Genomic DNA, 23,906 nt, shown 5'->3' with positions numbered 1-23,906 from the left:
TGCTCGCTTCTCTTTCTTTACATTCACCCCCTCACTTTATTTTGCTCCGTTTTCTTTTCCTCTTGCTCACATTGTTCACTTTTCTTCTGGAAAATGGCTGTTGATAGATCGTTTAAAAAAAAAAAGGAAAAAGAAAAAAAAATGGTTGTAATTTTCAACAGTTGTACATTAATACAGAAATAGTTACTGAGAGTTTTTAAAACCAGACCCTGTCTCTCGTGTGTTTATTACACACACACACACACACACACACACACACACGATCGAAACCTTTGAATCAAAGTGAAGGTAGTATGTTCCAAAAAGTAAGTAGGGTGTTTGTCATAAGTGGTAGTTTTTACCTACCTATATAACTATATGAAATTTGATGAGGTAACTTGTATTTCTTAGCCACTTAACCGGCCATTTGACGCAAGAAGAGTTTCAACCCCTAAACTTTAGGTGCATCTTTCAACAGTAATACCACCTGGAAACTGATTTTAGCAGAAAATACCAATAACATTTGAAGATAAAAAGGCAGCTGAGATAAATAAGTACAACCTTGTTTTTGCAGTCTGTGGCAGAGCCATGTTTTCTAACATAATTACTCAATGTGCCACTCAATGATTCTATTGGGACTTTAGGTGTGGATTTGTCATCTGTCATGTGGGATAGGGGAAATGCCATTCTGCACGTTCAAAATATTTCATGTTTTTCTCGACAGTCCCTGCGTTGTTGCTGAAGAAAGCCAGGCCACCTCTGACATGAGAGTGGCTCCTATTTACTTCCAGGGCCCAGGGTGTCCGCTGTTGGCCTAATATAGGCAAGCGTAATTGTTTGCCAAGATGGTGTAACGACTCGGCTTCTCAAGTGTGACCCAGTTTCAACTTCAATACAGTAACATGGAGTGTGGGGAGGATAGCACCCTCAAGTGTTTATTCCAAAGCGGGACAGGCAGGCAGGCACATCCCATTATAAAACCACTGTATGGGCTGCAGGATGTTTGGTTAAATGGAAAATGGGTTCAGATAAAGTGGAACAATATTTGTATTTGTGACTTGTAAAATCATCCAACTTCTCTCCAAATGACAGCTCAGAATGATACTCTTGTTTGCTTTTAAGAGCGGTGGAGAGTATCTAAGTACATATACTTAAGTGCTGTACTTAATTAAAAATTTTCAGACCTGTACAAAGTATATTTTGATGCCAATACTGTTGTGATTAAGGGAGATTTTGAATGCGGGACTTGAGTAACAGATCAGAGTACTAAATTTTAAAGCCCAATATTAGCATTGATCTTGAGTTCTATATGTTCCACTGAGCTGACTTTTTTTTCAGTTATGACACTAAAATAGTAACTCGCATTCTCAATAAGCTATATAATAGCAAAAGCTATCCTCTCTGAGAAGAAAAAAAAATAAGGGGGCCTGGCAACCGGAAGTGGCGTCAGTGTCGGAAACCGACGCCAAGGAAATAATGCACGTGTCTGAGGGAGCTGCAGAAAGAACATGAGCGCCCAGCTCTGGCTGGTAGAGAGACCCGAGTGAAGACACACGCGCGTTCACACCGACATCTAATGTTCATTGTACAGCCGCTAACAGACAACCAGAAACTCAGGACTCTTCCGGCTGCTCACAGGCGCGCGGACCAGGACCCCGGTTGGACCGTTAATAAGTGACCGAGAAGAAGAGCAACACACACGGGGAGAAGGAAGAAAGTTCTCGGTCTCTGTTCCCGGCCTGTGTTTGTTGTCTGTTTGTGTGTCTTCTCGTCGCCTTAGCCGGTTTTTTAAAAGTTATTGTTATTAGTTGTAACACTGAAGGACTGCTGAGGGTTTATTGGGACATCATGGCGGACTACCTGATCAGCGGTCAAACCGGTTACGTCCCCGATGATGGGCTGTCGGGACTGCAGCTGTTCAACGGAGGAGACGGGCTCACATACAAGTAAAGACCCCGCGATCACTCTCACTAACCGGGCCGAGCATGGCAACACACTCCAGCCAGCGTCTAGCTCTGTGATGTAACGTAGCTGTGTGTGCTAACAGTAGACTAGCGCCTGTGGTTTAACTGGTTTAACTCACTGGTGCAGAATGTGGCTCAGCTGTCCAGTAACTGGATCTGCTGTTGCGAAAGTCAGCCATCTTTTTGGGAACAGTCTGTGATAGTTTAATTGCTGAATAATAGATCAGTTATTTGTTGAAGTAAACACGTACCGCCCCTTTTTAAAGGAACGGTCTCTCAAAACTATCAAAACACTGCGTGCTACATTTACCTTGTTGCAACCAGTAGCATGTTTCATGTGGACTGACATTAGAAAGCTGCTCCAGAGCCACAGAAGACAGTATATAACTGCTCTTACAGCTTGAGTCAGTAAGTGACAGGTATGTCACACGAACATTAGAAGTCTCCACAGCCCAATATGGTGTCTCAGAAAGTTGTGTCTCAAATTTAATAAATTACACATTGCCAGGCCAAGAAGATTGCTGATGAGTAAAGTACTGTCTGTCTTACATAAGTGAACACACTTGTGCAGTCTGAATAACACCTTCTTGGAACTGAAGGGCGCGGGGGGGACACATTCCTTCTGGACACACACGGGTTCCATATTTAGGTCCTGACTGACACAGTCCTGTGTGGACCAGGCTGTACCTGTACAACAAAGAAGAAATAGTAGAGCCATGCACTGACTAGATGCTGACAATGTCAAGTCCCAAATAATGTATTTGACATCAATATATCAATATATCTACCAGTTATGCAAAATGAGATCTTAAGGTTACCAATTATTTGTTGTTACCGTTAGACCAGGCGATTAATCGATAAATCAGAACTGGTGACTCATTGCTTTTGTAAAGCAAAGTAAGTTTGATGAATAGGCAACTACGGTAGCATTAAAACAAATGTGTATTGATGACCCACTGAACCCCTGATTTAATTGATTGCTTTGAATGCTATTGAAAGTTTATTAAAGTATAGTATTAGTGATTAAATGTGCGTCACATTTGATTTTTACAATCTCAGTTCTCTTAATGGTACAGTGTAGCGCGTGGTGGGTCAAACGGTAATGGTTTGGTGTTACTCTTTAGGTTTTATTTCTCAGCTTTGTGAATTAAATCTGTCCTCATGTTTGACCGGCTGAGACGGATTCAAAGCCGTTAGGACGGACAGGTCTTGTAAGAAGCTGCTCTTAACCTCATCTTTCTCGTCTCTCTCTCCAGTGACTTTCTGATTCTGCCAGGCTACATTGACTTCTCATCAGAACAAGTGGTGAGTCGCGAGGAACGACACATATTTGCCAATGCATAACATCGGTTTAATGTGGCTGGTATTAAACTAATCTGAATGTGGGATGATGTCCGGGATGGGAGCGCGTGGGGCGAGAGTGAGGATTATCAGCTGTGTGCCTCCCAGCACAAATATTCCCTGAATTAGGCAAACGATGCCTCAACGAGCCAAAGCAGTAAAATATGGCCGCCCGCTGTGACATTGATGGGATGATGGTTAGTTCTTAAATGAAGTAGCACAAGAGTCCTTAAGTGAGAGAACTTAACCACGACCAATCAATACCAGGACCCTGACATCGAAGATTAAACCATACTTTTCTTACACTTGTGTTTTCCTAATGTGACATGTCAAAATGTTTTCTGTAAAAAAGGATACATGGATATAAAGCTTAATTATAAATTAATATTCCAGTGTAAACGTCTTAACGGATGTCCTGTCTTTGAGGTGGTTTACACGGATTCATCTGCTTAAGCACGTTTTACTTTGAGTATCCTAAGAGTCGTGTTACTCAGGAGTAGCTTCTCGGCGTGTTAACGTGACATCTTCTGTCCAGGACTTGACCTCAGCGCTCACCAAACAGATCACCATGAAAACGCCCTTCGTCTCCTCCCCCATGGACACCGTCACAGAGGCCAACTTGGCCATCGCTATGGCGGTAAGTAGCACAACACGCGAGCGCGCGGTTTCATTCGATTGTTTATTGTCCCTACTGTCGCGTTGGCGCGCCGTGAGACTCGCTCACAAACACACTGATGCGTTGTCTCCTCGCAGCTAACGGGTGGCATCGGCTTCATCCACCACAACTGCACGCCAGAGTTCCAGGCCAATGAAGTTCGCAAAGTCAAGGTAGTGATGATGACTCTCTGTATGGTTTCATCTTTTACTTTACTCTTTTATCTTGTTCATCTGCTCAGCTTGTCCCTTCTGTTATTTAAGGCTTTTCCCTCACATGATATTACATTTCATTTATTACATTTTCTTTTCAGTCATTGTTTTGACGTTTATCTTTTCTGTCATCTCACGTCACCATCATTTTGTCTTTCTCTGTTTTTATTTGCTGTTCTCATTTTGAAATATGTAGCAGTGTTATTGCCCTGCATCCCTTGCTCCTCTGCTCTAGGGTGTAGGCAGTGAAAGCGCTCAAATATTCTTTATCCAACCCTCCTTGTTGAATCCCTTACATCCTTTCACCTAATATTACCCTCCTTCTCTCTGCAATGCTGGCTCCTAAATCCACTTCCCTTTTGTGCTTATCTTTTGTTCCACACCATCCTCCTCCTCCTGCCCCTCTATGTTCTTCCTCACCCGCCCTCTTCCTCATCTCCTTCCTTCCCTCCCCCACCAGCGTTATGAGCAGGGCTTCATCACAGACCCGGTGGTGATGAGCCCCAACGAGAGTGTTCGGGACGTCTTCCAGGCCAAGGCTCGCCACGGCTTCTGTGGAATCCCGATCACAGACAACGGAAAGATGGGCAGCAAGCTGGTGGGCATCATCTCTTCTAGAGACATCGACTTCCTGAAGGAGGAGGAGCACAACCTGCCGCTGAGCGAGGTGGGTGGAGGCTGGATTAGTCGTTAGCCATTAGTAACTAAAACTACTATGATGTTGGATGGAAACAAATTGTAACACAAAGTGATATTTTAATGGAAAACAGTAGACATATTTAATAGCTATACATTTAATTTCGGAGCCTGATCCATATTGCTTTTTGAGAGTGATATAGGGATAGTTTACAGCTGAGTATTAAACTACACTGCTGCCACAAAAGCTTCATTTGTTGCTGTCAGATGGCTGAGAGGACGACTCTATATTGTTGAATGGTCTTTCATGATTTTAGGTCATAGAGAGTCCTTTTACACATTTTGTGTATGATGAGTTTGCAAAAAAAGAGTAATCTTTTGGACAAATGGTTCAACCAGACTGACAACTGAAAAAGCAGGAAGAGACAAAGATCTCTCTGAGCAACAGTTGAATATGAACAGATGAAATCAACAGTCTTTGGTGAAATAAACTGGAAGGTTGGCATCAAAATGTGTGCAGGTTTAAATAGGAACAGGGCCCTGTTTCTGTGTCAATTGCACATTAATCCCTTTAACAAGCGGTCACACTGTCAGGTGAGTTGCAGAGCTATTCTTAAAACGTCACAATAGAAATAGGTTAGTCTAGGATTAGCACTATTGGAATTGGGTCACAGAATATCAGCTGAACATACTATAGACTAACAAATCACTGTTTAAACTTATTCAATACAACCACTAAATAGACTGCAGCAGGCCCAAAGAAAAGGGCTTTCCTAAACATTTAGAGGCCCAAATGCACCATAATGATGCATCGACTATCATCAGGAGAACAAGTGAGCCCAAACCTTTGAGCGGCAAAGATGACATTAAATATAATATTACTTTTTACAAACTTTACTGGAAAATATTTTAAATAGCTATAAATGACAAAATATAACAGTATATTAATGTTAACATAATAAAAATGAAATGGTGATGTAAATGCATGCTATTATTTATTTATTTATTTAGGACATTTGGTCAAATAAAACAAGTGTTATGAATACATCACCTCAGGCTGTGTCTATATATCTATCTCTCTCTCTATAGAGATATAGAGATCTAGAGATATAGATCTAGAGATATATTATATATAGATATATTATATATAGATGACCTGTTTTTCAGTGTTAAAGCGTCATATCTTTAAAGTACTAAAACCCCCAGAAATACTGAAAGTTCCTACATTCTCTGAAACCTCTGCATCGGGTGTGGACGCTTCCTTTCTTTATACTCCGTGTGTGTAAATGTCTTTGACAGGTGATGACGACACTCGAGGATCTAGTGGTTGCTCCTGCTGGAGTGACACTGAAAGAAGCCAACGAAATCCTCCAGAGGAGTAAGAAAGGTGAGGAGGCTGTTCCAGTTATCAGTCATGACTCTCATCATTCTTACTTAACATTTCAGTTGAAACATAAAAGGAATGATCGTGCATCCAGGTGTTGAGCGTCTGTACGTGTTTGACCTCTCTACTTCGTCCTGCAGGTAAGCTGCCCATAGTGAATGAGGAGGGCTCCCTAGTGTCCATCATTGCCCGCACAGACTTGAAGAAGAACAGAGACTTCCCTCTGGCCGCCAAAGACTCGCGCAAACAGCTGCTGTGTGGCGCCGCCATCGGCACCCACAACGACGACAAGTATCGCCTGGACCTGCTTGTGCAGAGCGGGGTGGACGTGGTTGTTCTGGTACGGAGGTGGTTTCCCATGAGAAACGGGGAGAATTAAGTCTCCAAGCTGTGATTCAACGTGATGATGCTCTGTAAATAACAATGCCATGTGCTTCTTCTGTGTCTCCAGGACTCATCTCAAGGCAACTCAATCTTCCAGATCAACATGATCAAATACATCAAAGAAAAGTATCCCAATGTACAGGTCATTGGAGGCAATGGTAACTACGCATTTCTTTACCTTTATAACCAGAGAAGGTATTTCCATTGATCCCAGCTACCCGTCTTAAGTGATCACATTGCTTACAGTTAGAGGTGCACATATCTGTCATTGGTATCGACGCTGATTTTCCGAATTGATTCCGATTCACAAGGGTTCGATTTCCGATTTGATTCAGTATGGAATGGAGCAGGGATATTTTAAAAATGAATACCTGGCGTTTCTTTCAGTGAAGCAGCTCCTGGCAGGTTTTGATTCAATTAAGGTTCTCTAGTCTGTTTAAAGCTTCACGCATTCACAGCATATAGTAAAAGATCGATCTCTGGATTTTAAGAATTGGTATTGAACCCTAGTCCAGCTCTAACAGCCTTTCTGTCTCCCCCCTCCCTGCTGCAGTGGTGACTGCCGCTCAGGCTAAGAACCTGATAGACGCAGGAGTTGACGGGCTGAGGGTGGGGATGGGCAGCGGCTCCATCTGCATAACACAGGAAGGTAAGTGACACTGAACAAACACCATTGGCCTCGTTAACTGCGTCAATGTGGTTATTTAAAGTGGCAATCAAGAAAGGACAATCTTCGTGAAATGATGTGCATTTTGTCATCTTGTTGATTTGACTTTGGTTTGTCAGAAATAAGCGGGATGCCAAGTGTCCGGTTTGCTTGTTAACGACATGACATCAGCTTGATAACTGGCGCGAAAATGATCATTTGGTTTAACAATTTTTATAGTTTACGTGTCTTAGCGGAAGACAACAGATTGCTCGTCCAAGATTCCTCACGTGGGAAGACGGGCGTGTTGGAATTGTGTTGTCTTCATTCGAAAAGTCCACCAAATGTGCTTCAGGTGCACTGTGTGTTGGCATTTCTGAGTCTGTCTCTGGCGCGTCCTGTCACATTATCTTTACAAGTCAAGTCATTTCTCTCAACCAAGTCACATCAGGTGCTATGATCGCCTCATCTGTCGTTGTGACCACCTGCAAAGATGAACTGCGGATGGTTAAATTGTGCAGATAGGGCTGTTACAGCTAAGTATGGATCCAAATCTAAGTTGTTACTGGGATGCTTTTAGCTGTGCTTTGTCGGGCATAGCCAAGAAGTTTACAGTAGATATTGTAAGTCTGTATTTCTTGTCTGCCTTCATCTTTCCTCTCAAGTCATTCGCAATATTTGTTAATTTTCTTTTACTTACAGTTTTCTTCGCTTTTGTCTGTCATTTTCTTGTCCTCCAACCTGCCACCTCCCCCTCTTTCTCATCTTCTCTCTCTGTTTATTCCCTCTTTAATTCTCTATCTGACGTCCCACCCTTGTGTGTGTGTGTGTGTGTTTGTGCGTGTACTTGTCCATGCCCAGCTCCCCTCAGTGTACCACCAGCAATATATCTCCACAGCCCCAAAACCCCAACCACTGTTACGGGATACTGCAGTAAGTTTACCCGTCCCCCATTGGCTCCACTATCGCAGTGTGCCCGCCCTCCCCACTTCACAGCCTGCTGCATTGATTGGTTAACAGCTTTGCATCGGTAGAAGTACTAGAGGTAGTGGTCATAGGTTGTTGTTTTGTTTCGTATTGAGAGCTGACCGTGGGTGTTTTGAGGTTTTGGGGTTTTGCTTGTTCCTGCGTCCTCACTAATCCGTCAATCATCATGAGTGAATGTTGCTCTTCCTCCACCCACTTTACTGACCTTTCCATTGGTGTCCTTCGGCTGCCTATGGATACCATTGGTCAGATGGTGACTGGATCAGTTGTAGGCCACAGCACTCATCCATTTCTAACATCCATTCCTAACATTTGGCATTTGAAGGTTTGGCTCAGTAATGCCTGTTGGCAGCCACAGGGTGTCCCTGTCCAGCAGAGGTGTGAACGTGCTGAAGTGGGCGGGGCCGGGCGGGTTGTGTCTCAGACTGCACCTTCGCTTCATTATTAATCATCATCAAGGACAAGGCGGTCTTGATAAATGTATCTCCATTCAGCCGTTTGTGTCATATTCTAATGTCAACATAGTATATTCAGAGTCTGCAAGTGCTGCCAGCTGATAGTTGCACACTTTTGAACTGTAGCATGGTTGTGTGAGAGGACATTTTGAATGTTGAGCTTTAGGAAGGCCTTAGAGTAATGCACATGGAGCCAGAGTGTGTGACACTTGTTGTCCTTCTCTTAAGTCTACTTCTAGTGATCAGCGCCTCATTATCACCTTTGAAGTGTGTTACTTTCCTCATATTTTATTTATGAGAGGCTCACCTGCTCTGTGTGGTTTGAGCAAGGATGAGGTGTTTCTATTCTTTCCTCGTGTGTCTTTTATTTTTGCTCTGATCACATGCTTTACAGAACAATAAAAAAATACTCATTAAAAGTGTTTACATTGTGTAACACCTCTCTCAATATAAGACATCATTGTTAATAGCAGAGCCATTCCCACCCTGGGTTACCTACAGCGTGAGGTTGCTTAGTTACTTTAAGTTGTTTCTAAGTTGCTGCTAAAGGAGTGTTTGCTTGTGCTGTTTAATACTACAGGTATTACATACTACAGGTCCCAGACCACTGGTACCTGTTTGTTATTCTAGCTTTAAAGATACAGATAACTTGTAACCTGTTGCCATTTGCAACATTTCCTCTCTAACATGGCCATCAATACACAGCAGGATAATTAGGACTACCAGTTTGGTTGGTAAGTACCGTGCAGCCCTGAGTTCACAGGAAAGAAAACCACTCTACTGGCAAAACAGGAATTGGGATGTTCATCTTTGGCGGCTCGTTGTCAATGTGATCGTCTGTGTCCCTCATAGCGGCAGGATATATTATGAGAGGCGGGTTTGGAGTCTCCATGCGGTGTGGGATTTATCTGCTGATGTGACAAGTATAACTTCCCCATTCTCACTTTTCTTTAACTAGCATGACAACAGAAAGAGATCCGTTCCCACCCAGTCTGCTCCTTCACTGTGTGTGAGACTCTTTATTTGTGTTTTTTTAACATCACTTGGATCACCGAAAGTTTCCACCATGCTGATCAAAGTTTAGTTGAACTCTCTTTAACTCAGTCGGACAGCTCCTGGTTCCAAACCTCTTTATATTTATGTTGAAGCAGTGTTTTTGTAAACTTGTGCTGATATGGAAGGATAGTTTGCTGGTAAAGATGGAAAATGTCTGCATTTTATTCCAATTTCCAACATGAATCTGTAAAGCTTTGTCTGGTGAGGTGTGTTAGCCTTTTGTGAGCTTCGGTTGTGTATTCTGTAGTAGGTTGGGGAGGGGGGGGTCGATATGTAGTACAGGACTAGCTTACAGTCATCAGGAGACGAGCAACATGTTTAAAATGATTTAATTCAACAGCGGTACACTTTTTCCTCACATCATTTAATCCCATTTCATCTCTTCTTTCCCTCTTCAGTGCTGGCGTGCGGCAGACCCCAGGCCACAGCTGTCTATAAGGTGTCGGAGTACGCCAGGCGTTTCGGTGTGCCGGTCATCGCTGATGGCGGCATCCAGACGGTTGGGCACATTGCCAAAGCTTTGGCACTGGGAGCATCCACAGGTATGGATAGATGGGTGTTTCAGAGTGCAAGGGTTTATAATTCAGATATTTAGATGATGGGTGAGATAAGCACAAAATAAAACCATTTTATTTCTTTCTTTCAAATTCATGTTACAGAGAGGATTATAATTCGGACGGTAGATTTTCAGATTTGGATTAATTCGTTTACTCCGTGTGAATCCAGATTCATGCTGGGAAAAAAAGCACCTAGCCTTTTTTCCTTTCAGTCATCATCTTTCGTTTTCAATCTCTCCCTCTCTCTCTCTCCCCCCGTGTGTCCAGTGATGATGGGCTCTTTGCTGGCTGCTACCAGTGAAGCTCCTGGTGAATATTTCTTCTCTGACGGCATCAGGCTAAAGAAATACCGCGGCATGGGCTCCCTGGATGCCATGGATAAAAACCTGGGCTCCCAGACCAGATACTTCAGGTACAAAACTAAAACTGGCCTAACGGAATGTATCATTCAAGTCGATGGCACCATAGTAGTGACTGTATATCTGCAGGTTAAATTACAACAAAGCAATGGTCCAACTCTTACCCCAAAAGAGAATAACATGAAAGTGCACTGTTCCCTTCAACGCAGTCTCACGAACATGCCACTAGAGACCATTCTTTAACAGTTCTTCCCACAATGTTCTGTGGTTTTCAGAACATTAGACATTACCACATACCTTGTGGTAAAGAATGATGAGCCCACTAAAAAAGGACTGAGTCAGACATTTAATTTAACCCAATGATGCTTAAATTAAATCTTAAAAAATAAAAAATAAAAAAAATAAAGTAAACATCACAACATTCTCAAAAAAGGTTGTACACGATCATGCTTTAAATGTCACTGACCCCATCATGTCGCTCACACATTGTTTTCCTCCTCTTCCCTCACAGTGAGTGTGATAAGATTAAAGTTGCTCAGGGTGTTTCTGGAGCGGTGCAGGACAAAGGCTCCATCCACAAGTTTGTTCCCTACCTGCTGGCTGGCATCCAGCACTCCTGTCAGGACATCGGAGCCAAGAGCCTCACACAGCTCAGGTAAAGACACATTCAGGATAATGAAATACAAGGTACAAAGTACACCTGTGCTGTCAACGGCCATAAATTCTACCATTACAAGATGCACTGACACCACTTTTATCAGACCAAGCACTTTTCCATACAGAGTACTTAGTAATACCACTACGGTTCTAACAATGACTTAAATATCTTTTATTTTAATCAAGTGTTCCTCTCTTTCTGAGAATGAAACACATTAAATAAACTCCATTATGCTGTTGCTCAGATTTCAACATGGTTTGCAGTAGGGATATTATTAACCGTGCTCAGTAAAACGTAGGAGGGGCTGGTCCACCTTAAGTGGCCCAAGCTGTCGCTAACTTCGGGGCTAACCGCCCTTCACTTAAATCAACAGCTGGCTGACTAGCAAACTCGGGTCTCACGAGTTTTGAGGAGTTGTCACATTTATTCACCTGCAAAGAAAACACATAATACCTCTATGAAAGTATCAAACAACTGAACATTATAGGTATCGTAAATATAGACTTAAGTGGCCACAGGGTGCTTTAAATATCTGGTTTGCTGAATAGAGTATACTTGACGTTAAGTATAGAGCTATTCCTATGCCCTTAAAATGTTATAAATGGTCGCATAGTGTGTCAAAGAAGCAAAACAAGTCATAGTGTAATATGTTTAACAATAGTTTGTCGAAGAAAGTAAAAGGTGTAGTATAGTATCTGGAAAAAGCCGTAGTACATGTCAAAAGTCACAGAAGTATTAGTACGGTGAAAAAATACATAAAGAATAGTGTAAATCTAAATAGTATAGAATGCTAGAGTCATAAATAAGCCATGATGTAGTGGTAATAGTATAGCAGGCCACAACTGCTGAGGCTTTATCTATGATGACAATTATGAAATGCATTCTGAATAGGATTAGTATGGATTTGGGACACTTTAGACATACTTGCCCAGCGCCTATGCCGCACTATATTCTCTCCCTTGCAGTCTGATGTGGGTAACAGCATTTCTTTCCTCTTTGCAGAGCCATGATGTACTCTGGAGATCTAAAATTTGAAAAGAGAACAACTTCGGCTCAAACGGAGGGTGGAGTCCACAGCCTGCACAGGTACACAAACTACTCACCTAAGTAGAGTTCAACTTTGTTGTAATTTGGTTTCATATTTCAACATCTTCCTCTTTCTCCCCACAGTTATGAGAAACGGCTGTTTTGAGAAGACGCCAGACACAGAATCCTTCCAACAAACACATTATGCAAACACTTCATGCCAGACCCTCTTTCATTCACAGCCACACTCACTTAACTTTTCATACAATTTAGTCTTTAAAGATGAGCTCTTGCCCCCTCTCTACTCTTCCAAGGATCCACCAAGTCTTCCTGCCAGTGTCATCTATGCATTGTCTGTGTTTTATGTAGCTGTGTGTGTATGAAGAATGGGGATGAAGCATTTATCAATCAGCGCACGTGTGATTGAGTCCCTCAATGCCTTTCAAGTTGTGATTAAAGTAGATGTCTGGAGTGTCCATGTTAAGGCGGGAAAAAAAAAGTTGTCCAATAAAACGTATGTTTTTCCACAAGCTGCTGTCTTCGTATTTGTCACCTCTGCTTCTATTTGTGAATATCTAGTACTTTGAGACAATGTGACAAAATGTACTTTCATCGACAAATTGGTCATTTTGGTCTAAGTCATAATATAGTATATCCAAAATGTTATAAAGTAATGTAAAAAAATGGTATTATGTTGATGAAAAAGGTCTGAAAAAAACTGTCAAAAGGATAAATATACCATGTCTAACAAAAGCCATGGTAATGTATGTCAAAACAAATCATTAAAAATCCATAGTATATAATGTCGAAATAAGCCATATAAGTCATAGTGTAGTTAGTTGAGAAGTCATAAAAAAGTAATAGTAAAATGTGTCATTGTCATAGTATAGCATGTGGAAAAAAGTAATGCAGTATCTCAAAAAAGTATTAAAATAGCCATAGTATAGTATGTTGGCAAAAGTCATGAAAGAGCCACTGTATAATATATCCAGAAATTTCGGTGGCGGACTCCGTAGTCCATCTTGCTCCTGTGGTTAACTTAACAAGGTAATTTGGATGTTATCAAAGCTAGCGTTCTAACTTTATAACCCAGTTGTGTCATTTTGTGATGAATTTCTATTGCCAGATAAAGGCTGTTAACTTAGACTATGTAATTTGCTGTGTTAACTTAATTTACATTTAATTCATGTTAAATTAAAGGTCCAATGGGATCCCATATTGATGTGTAAAATCTTTGCAGGTTAAGTGCTTAGGCTTTACTTTACCACTTATGGTGGGGCTAGTGTTATATCAAGTAAAACACCACTTTGATTAAGGAACTAAGGGACTGATTTTTAATGTCTACTATCACTATACACACAATTTCCTTTGTAGTTTTGATACCGTTTATGTTCTACAGATGTCTGTCACTGCAGTGGACGTTGGGCGCACCGTGACCCTCCCAGCCCATCCATGACACATAAGTGTCACATAAGCAAGTCTGTTTCTTTTCTCAAAAGGATGAAATTGTTTCTCTAAATACGATTATTCTCTCATAATTAGAAGACACAGAGGTCATTGAGATAACAACTTACAATTTATTATTTGTTGAATCCAACCGGATTCTGTATTAAGCACAAACAATCTTAACTTATCACATCTAATATCTTACATTCTGTTATTACATTTTTTAGGCGCTTCATTGGTCTCAACCCTGAGAGGGGAGAAGACAGGGCAGCTGTGGCTGTGAATCCCCATGTTGTCACCTTCATAAAGAACTCCTGGACTTTGATTGGGGCGTTAAGAAGCCCACATCACCTCACAGGAGCTCACGTAGGGGGAAGGAAGAGGAGCAGCCCGCGCTGCAACCAGATGCTTCTGTTGACATTTTAAGGTAACAAGTCTCAGAACTGTGTTCAGTTCCATCTAGTTGTCTCAATTGTGCAGTTCCAGATTTCAAAAACTAATGTAAAATGGATCTTGTAGGCACGATACATGAAGTAAGGTCTGTAAGTTTTATACAGACGGTTGAGAACATTGTTCCGATTGTATTTTAATAGAAAGTCATAATTTGAAATGAGTTAGTGATGGAATGTGTTTGATGCAGTGGCTTTTTAATGTCTTTTTTTAATGTAATTTTGTAGGGCCATCTCTTATCATATTTCAAGATAAAAGGGGGAAACACTTTCTATGAAGCGCATGTTTATAATGCATTAAAAACACAATCCTATAGCACTGGATAATTATTGTTACCACTCATAAATATTCACAATGCTTTACAACAATCAAATTACATTATAAAGCATTTTATACATACATTATAATCTTTTTATAATGCCTCTATAATCACTGTTATAATTTATTATAATGTGGTTAGAACGTAACTAAGTGGCCATTGTTTGCTTCATATATAGGAGGAATAGTTTTGTGTGCCTACATAGATTTAATGATATTTATTCACTTTAATAAAAGAAAACAATTATTTATATTGTGATACTTGACCTTAAGTCATTAGAAATAGCTTAATGTGTTGTGAATATTGTTATAAAGCATTGTGAATATTTATGAGTGCTTATAACCATGACCATACAGGGCAGATTAATGCATTATAGACAGATAGGAAATGTTATCAGAAAATGGAAACTAAATTCAGAGTACATGGACTAAGAACCTGTTCAACACAAGGAATGGTGATTGTATTAATTGTATTATGTCTAAATGCAAACACTTTAAAATTGTTACTTAATGTTTTTGATACTGCATTGGCTTTAATAAGAGCTTAATATTGTATATTAATAAAGTCTCTTGTCTGAGTCGTTTCTATGTTAGCAATTTTCAGGGGTTTTAATTTAGAAATCATTAGCTTCTAGCAGTGCTATACTGTAAACACATTCTACAGTACTTTAATACATTTTACAGTATTAAACTGTTCATGGAGATTACAGTAGCTACACTGTAGTATAACAGTTGAACGCTGGAAGCTGGAGCTGCCAGTAGTTTACTGTAATTTTACAGGGAAATGTGTTACAGTGCACCCTGAAAACCTGCTGGTAGAAACAATGTACCTTGTTCATGGGTCCATGCAATGACCTACTAAAATTCACCTTCTCATTCCCCGTTCTTTCATCCAGTTTATTTCCTGACAAATGGTCAACAAGCGACAAACCGATGCAGTCTCCCAGGACGTTGACAGCAGCATTGCAGCGATCTCTGAAAGACACACACCGCAGACGAGGGGATAAGTGGGATATGCACTGTGCTTTTTGATGTCAGGTGTAGTAATCCCTGCCAAAACACAGGTTGCACTTACAGCAGCCATTCTACAGCCAACAAAAGGCAAACGCCCTTCACAGGAATCTCAGTGAGTGTCAAAATGAAGAGAGTGGTGGCTGTTCCTGTGGCTGGGATCCCGTCTTCTCCGAGGCTGGACACTGCTACTGTCACACTACTGAGAAAACACCAGAGTGGACTGTTCAAGATCATATAATAGGATTTTTTATTTCATTTTATTTACCAGCTCTTACAGATCTGATATTGTATACTATACTACTTCAATGGTCATTTCCCTTTCTTTACAATATGTACGGAACTATGTACTTGAATGATTGGGCCTCTCTCAAATACAGTAAATATAACACGCATCAGTCTAACATTACTACTTTCAGTGTTCAACATGCATAGAATTTCAACCCAGCTCTTCATAACAAGAAACAGAAGAAAGGGAGTGAGAAAATAATATACGATTGTGACTTACCAAAGCAGGACTAGGTTGGTCCAGTGCAGATCCATGTGGTTGAGTTGGGCGATGAAAACTGCCACCACCACTTCATAAAGAACTGTTCCGTTCATGTTGACTTTGTTCCCCATCGGCAGCATGAAGCGAGTGATTCTACTGTCAAACATGTTTACTGTCTCAGTCGTCGTGACCGCAAAGCTTGGACACAGTGCACCTCTTGTTAGTTCCTAAATGTCTATTATCTATCAATCTAAATCCTCTCTGTGATACTATATTGTTAAAGACTCACACAAAGATAAAATAGTCTTACCTGCGCGGGATGAGCATGGCCTTCATCATGGCAGGAAGCCCCTTCTGAATGACCGGTAAGGGGTTGCGCCTCACACACAGGAGATAGATCAGTGGCAGGACTACTGCTCCATGGATGACAAGCCTGAAAAAGAGCAGACATAACTCAGTGAAGACTTACCATACCGGACAAAATAACTGACAACAATAAACACGGTTTGCATACACAATGCGACTGGAACAAAGTGCTAAAAGTGCAAAAGAGAACATACCCAAGAAAATACACTCCCATGAGCTTTCCGATTTGGACGAGAGCCTCGTCGTACACAACATCAACAACATAGCTTGCAGTCATGAACAACACTGCGATTGGCAAGTAGCTGGAAAGGTAACAACAGAATAAAAGATGTCAGGAATACTTCAGTGACTTGTTAATGGGAAGAAGGGATTAATAAAGAAGTATCTTTATTAATCCCTAAATGAGGACATTTTATTTTCAAACCAGCCATACCATAAAAAATGTTAAACTTCCATTTATTCACCTATATAGTATTTTATTATTATTGTTTTTGGTATTTTATTTATTCATCTATTGTTTTATTGTTGTGAAGCTCTTTGTTTTCTTTGTTAAGAAAAGTACTACACACAAAGTTCAGGATTATGATATTATTTCCATATTTAAATGTTATTTCCACTTCAGAGGTTTTCTTCCAGAACATGAGTGCTGTGTTACCTCACCCTACGATGGCTTTGATCACAAGTTTGACGACCTTGTTTACGGACAGAAGGATGTTCACAAGTACTTTCTCATCTCTTCCCAATTTCCTGAGGGCCAATGCCAAAACAGGAGTCCAGACAAGAAGGCCCAAAGCATTGACCCCGTAAATATATTCAGCCTCCCAACGCATTTCTGTTGTAGTCTAAAACAAAATAAGAAACTCAGTGAGAACAGTCTGACAGCAATTTCATGTATCAATAATTAAAGCTGTGAATGAAAACTTCAAAAGAAGAATTTTCAGAGTGAAAAGTGTTTACCGTTTCCACGGTATCCTCATCGAATTCTTTAATTTCAACCTTCACATTCTTAATCTGGTACTAAAGACGAGAAAAGAAATCACGCCTTGGATACAACATTGTCTTCCTCATGGACCAAATATCCCATATCTGAGCTAAAAATCACACCTGTTGACAGACGGTCTGGATCACATCGAGTGGCAGCATGTTCCTATAAAGAGAGAAAAGAAAAACAAAAAAAAACTCACATCTAACGTCATGAAACTGATGAATACAGATATTAGTCAGCTTGTAACTGTTGATGAATCTGAAAAGAAGGGCAAAGAAACACTTTCTTCTCACCACATTAGATCCACAAACTCATCGAATGAGGAGAAGAATTCATCCTCAACGTAATCATCATCGGTTTTACCAGCATTGTGACCGACCCCAGGCTGGACCCACACTACCAATAGTAACCCTACAACACATAATCCAGTTGAACTCAGGAAGCAAAACAGTGTATTCTATAACTCTTCCATAGGGACTGAATACAACACTATACAATCGCTAGATTCAAATATCATACTGGGCTGACTAGGGAATGACACTACAACAGCTAAACTAGTAATCACTTTAAACTGTTGTTTCAATAGTACAACTCCAGAAATGTTGAAATACTTTACAGCCTTACTGCAAAAATACCTGACTTCTAGCATTTTATCACACCATGACTGAAGAATAAAAAGCTGGATTTTATCTTAAATGAAACAAAAAAAATGTTGAAAAATAAATCCTGTCAATGCTCAGATATCACAAGGGTGTACTGTAGTTTTGATGTAGAAAATCTAAACCGTATGATTCTGACTTGCAGCATAAAAAGACGCTTTGGGTCATACCTGTTAACTAATTGTGTTTGTATAATTAACTGTATATAAAAACAGTGAAAATAAACTACAATCACTTTATTAGGTACACTAAATGAAGGCAGTCTAATACCGCATTCCTGCAATAGACCGTACTTCCATCAAGTTATGAATGTATTTCTATTATTTTGTCCACCCAGCAATGCAATCTACTTAATACGAAATAATTATTGAATCGGCACCTCTCTAAAATAGATCAAATAAAAACTGAACATAATAACCTACATGAAGGTAGGATCGACTGCAGGACTGTATTAGACCGTGTACCTAATAAACTGGCAACTGAGAGTACATTGCATGTTTTGTAGTTCTCTTACCTATAGCAACAGCCAGTAAAGTGGTTACAACAAAGTACACTGTTGAGCGCATGGTGATCTGTCTGGAGAGGCCAACACTCGGATGACAAATTTCTGTAAAAATAAAATAAAAACATGAGCTGAGGTCTTAAGACTGAAGTTAGAGCATCAGTAAAATAATCTCTGAGTGGTACATTAATGTCATGGAAAGTTAATTGTGAGAAATGTCATTATGTAAATAATGTCAATTATTATCATATATATTGTTATGAATTCCTCTGTGTGTAACATGTATAAGCCAACGTAGCAGTTGACAGAGTGGGAAATACACCTGTGCCTTACCCTTCACCAGACCTGACATGAAGAGAGGAATGGCGATCAGTTGCAACATCTGCATTAACATCTCTCCAGGGAAGTTGATGTACTCTTTGTCCAGGTCTGTCATAACGACGCTGGTCCTCAGAACCAGGCCCAAAACAAAACCTGGGAGACGGTTACATAGAAATATATGAACGTCAACACAGAAGAAGGGTTTCAAATCACTGAGAACAGAAATGTATCAGAAGCAAAACACACCAAGTTAAACGAACCGTATATTTGCACAATTAACGCATTATTTCCAAAAATAACTGATGACAAAACTACACAAAATGTCAAAGTAAATACGATAAAACTACAATAAACTGTAATTCATCATTGGGTTATTTTTGTTGTCATGGTTGCAGATACTTCAAATGATAGGCCTGTTTGATTTGGTGTGAGTAGACTCAGTATCTAACGTTAGGTCGATGCACCCTCCAACTAGATTTATACAAGCACAACATTACCACAGATAGGCCGAAGACTTTCTATAAACTATGGGACGTTTAATTCCGTTACCAAACCGTAAAATGTCAGCTGGTGTCAACCGAGAGTTGTTTGAGGTCGTTAGTTTAAGCGGAACAGGATGTTGTCATGTTTTAAATCAGGCCTGGGACGTCAATTACCACAATTATCAGTTATGAATCTTAACTGACGTCAGTTAAGATTCATAACATCTATAAAGGCTAGCTAATTTAATGAATTTACCAGCTTTGACTTATAAGTACGATGTTAATATTAGCTCACCAACAAAGTATAATGTGGGTTTTAAATAGATTTTAACTAAGATTTATTTGTAACGTTAACTAACGTTAGTTCTTACGTCAGCCTCTTAACAATGACATAGTATAAATACGTTCATCCAATACAGAGACAGATCTAACAGCGTTCATTTAGTTAACGTTAGTTAATGCTGTCCAAGCAGCAACATACTTACCCAGAGCAACAGCAATGGGGCATGACAATGTTGACATAAAGCCCCGACATGGCGAGGTGAAGCCCATTCCTCGCAGTCTAAAAGAAAGCAAACTCACAATTAGCTAGCTAGCCTAGTTAGCTTGCAGAAACACTTGCTGACCTGACCGATATTGGCTTTTAACAGTAAGCACCGGGATGTCGCTTACTGTACAGATTATCTCAGCCAACACTTACAAAGATAACAGTAGATAAAGAAAGTTCAATATAATGTCAGCTAATGAGAGTTTCTCTCCGTCTCCGTCTCCGGGTTCTCCTGTTTTGATTCAAAGTAAATCATGCTGACAAGACATAATGTCTCGTGACTTACACGTTACGAATGTAAGTGTCTACGAAAGTGTTGGAGCATGGCAAACACCCTAAAAACGCGCCCAATGTACAAAAATAATAATAAGACGAATTTTAATATGGGACTTCGGCCCGACGTTTTCGGTGCTTGGGCCCTAATAATAATAATAATAATAATAATCCGATAAAATAATAATAATATATTTTATATAAATAATATAGTAGGCTATGTCCAAAAAATAGCCATATTATAGTAAGGCTAGGCAAGTTTATTTGTATAGCACATTTCAACAAGGCAATTCAAAGTGCTTCACATAAAACCATTAAAACATAAGGCAAGTTGTAGTATGTGTAAAAAGCCATCGTATATGTGAAAATGTATTTAAAAAAATCAAAAAGGCATAATATAGCAAGCCAAAGAAATGTAATAAAAAGGCATTAGTATAGTATGTCGAAAAAACATTTGAAGTCACAGTATATTAAAAAAAAAAAATCATAGAATATGTTAAAAGTAAAAAATTCATAGTATAGTATGTAAAAAAAAAATCATTGTATCATACGTAAAAAAAAACTAATACATTCATAGTACAGTACATTAAAAACAAACCGTCACAGTATATTAGATTAAAAAGTAATTCGTCATAAAAGACAAAAAGTATAATGTATTTTTTTAAGTAATTAAAAAGTCAATGTATAGTATTTAGAAAAAAGTAATTAAAATGTCATATTAATTGTATGCTGTTAAATTCATGGTATATTACGGAATAAAAAATGTTAAATAAAGTCATGCATGCAAATGTCACAGTATAGTTGCATTAAAAATTTCATTAAAAATGTCACAATATAGTATGCCATGAAAAAAAGGACTTCAAAAAGTCATGGTATAGTAGGCTAAGCCATCAATAAAAGTCCCAACAATGTTATGTTAAAAAGCAGTATATTAAAAAAAAAAGTCCAACATGTCTTAGTATAGGAAATCATAAAACGTCATACAAATGTCACAGTGTAGTGGCCCTCCACATATTTTTTTGTTTTTATGTTCATACTGCTTCAGGTGCAGCTGTACCATATGACAGCAGGGTTTGCCCAGAGAACCTGATACCAAGAGAAGTGCCGGTACTGCGTAGCCTTCCGGGCACTACCAGCCCACTTCAAGCACTGCATGCATCCAATCAGATAATATACTAACATAGAATAACTGAACTAAGTTCAAAACGTGATCGTGATGCCCACGTTTCCTCCATCAACGAACAAGCAGCCACCTTCCCTCTACCTCACATTCCATCTTCATGCTGGAGGGCTCCAGGGTGGATCAGGTACTCCGCCAAATCCACCGGACTTTCCAGGGTGAAACCCAGACGGACCGGTGGGAGTCCTCCGGTCACACTCCGCTGGTCACACCTGTCTCACATCGTCCATCATGTCACATGCTAATTGACGCACATGGAAAGAGTCAGTTTACAGGCCTCAATTAGCAGCAGTTTAAGATCAGTGTTTTGCATGGGAAACAAAACAATGATTACAATACTACCATTGAAATAAAGATTTGGTTTGTTTTTTTCAAATGTCTAGGTTGTATATAACTTTCAATGACATTTATAAAACTAGCTTTTGTTAAGAAGTTGCTGAAAAGCCACTGACTTGAGTTATTGAAATGCTGTTGAAGCCATGGTGGCTTACAGTATGCAGCATGTCTAAAAAATAAAAACAACCTCACCTTTCAACCAAATTTAGCCCATTTTATACCTAAATACTAGATTACTTTTGACATGCAAATCACCAAATTAAAGCTGACTGGAAACATTTGCTGTCACTACTATGAACAGTACTAATCTATTAGAATTACCAGTGGTGGAAAGTTACTAAGTACGTTTACTTAAGTAGGGGAGACTGTGGGCAATTGTTACATTTTTTTTTACTTTTACCTTCAGGACTATAATGCTAAATGTAATGCAAGAGAGTGTTACAATTGACCTCTTGGGTTTATTAATCCATTGTTTGAACACATAAAACATGTTATTTCAGTCAAAATAGTATGTTTGTCAATGGGCTGCTATACTAGAACAAAGTCATTTATTTAAATGTACTATATTTAATGTACTTTTACATTCAAGTATGTCAAAGCAGAAAAACAAGGTGCTTACATTGGGCCATGTGACTCAGGGGTAATCATAACACTTAAAGTATATTTTCATGCAAATACTTTTGTACTTTTTCTTAAATTGGCTTTTTGAATGCAGGATGTTTACTTGAAGCAGAGTTTTTTTACCTTCTGGTTTTGCTGCTTTGCTATTTTTATCAGAGTACTTCTTCCTCTACTGACAATAACTTTAACTACCATATCAACCACATATCGCAAGGCTGACTTAATAGATATGTGTAGTTTTCAAGGCAGTCCTAGCTAATAAAGTAACATCACAGACAAAAAAACACTAAAGGCGGAATTGGACCAAAATGACATGAATACTATTAGAAATTCCCAAGGGTTTTCTGGAGACATTTTACATTCAGAAAAACTTGGGTTAAACACGAATGAACAAAAGCACATATACAAAAATGAATTGTACCGAGGACTAAAGGGCCAGCTAAGCAGCGAGGAACAACAGGAAAGGTTTTTGAATAATGTCTCTGAAATTTTGTTTTTGGTGCTTCACAGCTCTTTGTCACTTTAACGAGGGCAAACATGTAAGAACTGGCAAGAAGGTAAAAGATCAGAATAAACCATTAAATCAGTCAGTCACGGTTCACATACAGTAAATACACCTTCTAAAATAAATGCATTTAGTCACAACACAAACCCATAAAGACAAGCGGCAATCAGTTTGCTGAATGAACACATTATACTTCATTTGTGTCCAAAAATATATAAATGTCTGGATACTCATAATATATGAAATTTGAATTATACCTAATCAATACAGGTTTGATAACCTGAAAGCACTTCAAGGCAAGAAAAGACAATTTCAAGCACTCAGTTTTCATGTAAAGAAGTAATCCACCTTACAAAAACGAGCATTTCTGTTAACAGAGTAATAGATAGCAGTAGGTGTGTCTCTCCAGCAGGGAGTTGACAAAGAGAGGAAAGGAGGAGTTTTGTCTGATGAGGAGAAGTGAAAGTGAAATGAATCTCCAGTATTTAAAGAGGAAGTTTGAACTGTCAGAGATGTTGGCAGACGGGACGACAGAGAACGACGAGCTGCTCCGAGATGTCGGTGAGCCGGAAAACTTTTAGACACTATTCTTCAAACTTTATAATCATGACAATACTTTATACTGGTGTCTTTTTGTACTTTCACTTTGCCTTCACTCTATTGTCTTTAAGTGCCAAATCCTCATTCGACCTCTCTCTGTCTCCTGCTTTGACTTCTTAAACTTTGTCCTCGCATTCTTCTCATACAATCTTGTTTTACTGCGTGTAAAACTGTCTGTGGTTGTCCCTTCATTCCTCTTATTGTTGGAAGGAGCCTTCAGGTGTCCCTTATAAAGGGTTCAAGTAGCCTATAGGGGACAAACTGAAAGTGTCTTTAGGTCCTCTATTTTTTACTTCAAGGATTAGTTCTCTTTAGTTTTTTTTTTTTTTCAAGCCTTTGAGGACATGAGAAATTAATGCAATCAGGGTCGAAAAGCTATTTTTCACAAGAAGAGTCCAATGATGGAAATGTCTTCAAGTTGTTCTTTTTCAGCCCTCTCCTTCCTTCTATCGTTCTACCAGTTCTTCCTTATCAGGCTCACCTCTTCTGCCCCTTCTTGCTTTCTTTTTCTTTCC

The 23,906-nt window shown here is 39.5% G+C and overlaps 2 protein-coding genes across 9 annotated transcripts in view; one reads left to right on the top strand and one right to left on the bottom strand.

The window, feature by feature from the left end:
• Nucleotides 1–12,829, top strand: impdh2 (IMP (inosine 5'-monophosphate) dehydrogenase 2). Of its 2 annotated transcripts, XM_031844422.1 has the most exons (15): nucleotides 1–1,925; nucleotides 3,200–3,248; nucleotides 3,820–3,921; nucleotides 4,038–4,112; nucleotides 4,612–4,818; nucleotides 6,087–6,174; nucleotides 6,312–6,511; nucleotides 6,623–6,713; nucleotides 7,109–7,204; nucleotides 8,063–8,134; nucleotides 10,098–10,241; nucleotides 10,524–10,668; nucleotides 11,127–11,270; nucleotides 12,276–12,359; nucleotides 12,444–12,829. In XM_031844422.1, exons 1-15 carry the CDS (start codon nucleotides 1,828–1,830, stop codon nucleotides 12,463–12,465), a joined length of 1,617 nt encoding a protein of 538 aa, XP_031700282.1. In that variant the 5' UTR covers nucleotides 1–1,827; the 3' UTR covers nucleotides 12,466–12,829. The 2 variants fall into 2 exon arrangements, with proteins under 2 accessions (XP_031700282.1, XP_031700283.1); XM_031844423.1 differs by lacking the exon at nucleotides 8,063–8,134.
• LOC116381917 (excitatory amino acid transporter 3-like) overlaps nucleotides 9,339–23,906 on the bottom strand; it is a 22,149-nt gene continuing 7,581 nt past the window's right edge. For 2 of the 7 annotated variants that reach the window (XM_031844425.1, XM_031844426.1), the window contains 14 exons: nucleotides 21,414–21,570; nucleotides 19,815–19,891; nucleotides 18,860–19,000; nucleotides 18,539–18,631; nucleotides 17,659–17,776; nucleotides 17,485–17,527; nucleotides 17,338–17,397; nucleotides 17,041–17,222; nucleotides 16,575–16,682; nucleotides 16,325–16,447; nucleotides 16,033–16,170; nucleotides 15,589–15,726; nucleotides 15,383–15,488; nucleotides 9,339–12,297 (listed from right to left, as the gene is read on the bottom strand). In XM_031844425.1, coding sequence (XP_031700285.1) covers nucleotides 12,127–12,297; nucleotides 15,383–15,488; nucleotides 15,589–15,726; nucleotides 16,033–16,170; nucleotides 16,325–16,447; nucleotides 16,575–16,682; nucleotides 17,041–17,222; nucleotides 17,338–17,397; nucleotides 17,485–17,527; nucleotides 17,659–17,776; nucleotides 18,539–18,631; nucleotides 18,860–19,000; nucleotides 19,815–19,881 — 1,488 coding nt within the window. In that variant the 5' untranslated portion in view covers nucleotides 19,882–19,891; nucleotides 21,414–21,570 and the 3' untranslated portion in view covers nucleotides 9,339–12,126. Of the gene's footprint in view, nucleotides 12,298–12,624; nucleotides 14,157–15,382; nucleotides 15,489–15,588; nucleotides 15,727–16,032; nucleotides 16,171–16,324; nucleotides 16,448–16,574; nucleotides 16,683–17,040; nucleotides 17,223–17,337; nucleotides 17,398–17,484; nucleotides 17,528–17,658; nucleotides 17,777–18,538; nucleotides 18,632–18,859; nucleotides 19,001–19,814; nucleotides 19,892–20,029; nucleotides 20,576–21,413; nucleotides 21,571–23,906 lie in introns of those variants that run through there. The other 5 variants (XM_031844430.1, XM_031844429.1, XM_031844427.1 and 2 more) reach the window with 5 other exon arrangements.

This window comes from Anarrhichthys ocellatus, unplaced genomic scaffold (genome assembly GCF_004355925.1).
Source record: "Anarrhichthys ocellatus isolate YVR2014 unplaced genomic scaffold, GSC_Weel_1.0 scaffold5, whole genome shotgun sequence".
Lineage (NCBI taxonomy): Eukaryota > Metazoa > Chordata > Actinopteri > Perciformes > Anarhichadidae > Anarrhichthys > Anarrhichthys ocellatus.
The sequence above is the reverse complement of the archived record's forward strand: the minus strand, read 5'-3'. Positions and strand labels throughout refer to the sequence as shown.

Excerpts from the sequence above, each read along its gene's own strand:
- impdh2 (XM_031844422.1), top strand. The coding sequence starts at position 1,828 with ATGGCGGACTACCTGATCAGCGGTCAAACCGGTTACGTCCCCGATGAT. Across the intron at positions 10,242-10,523 it reads GGCACTGGGAGCATCCACAG|TGATGATGGGCTCTTTGCTG; the intron begins GTATGGATAGAT and ends CCGTGTGTCCAG. Across the intron at positions 12,360-12,443 it reads GGAGTCCACAGCCTGCACAG|TTATGAGAAACGGCTGTTTT; the intron begins GTACACAAACTA and ends TTCTCCCCACAG.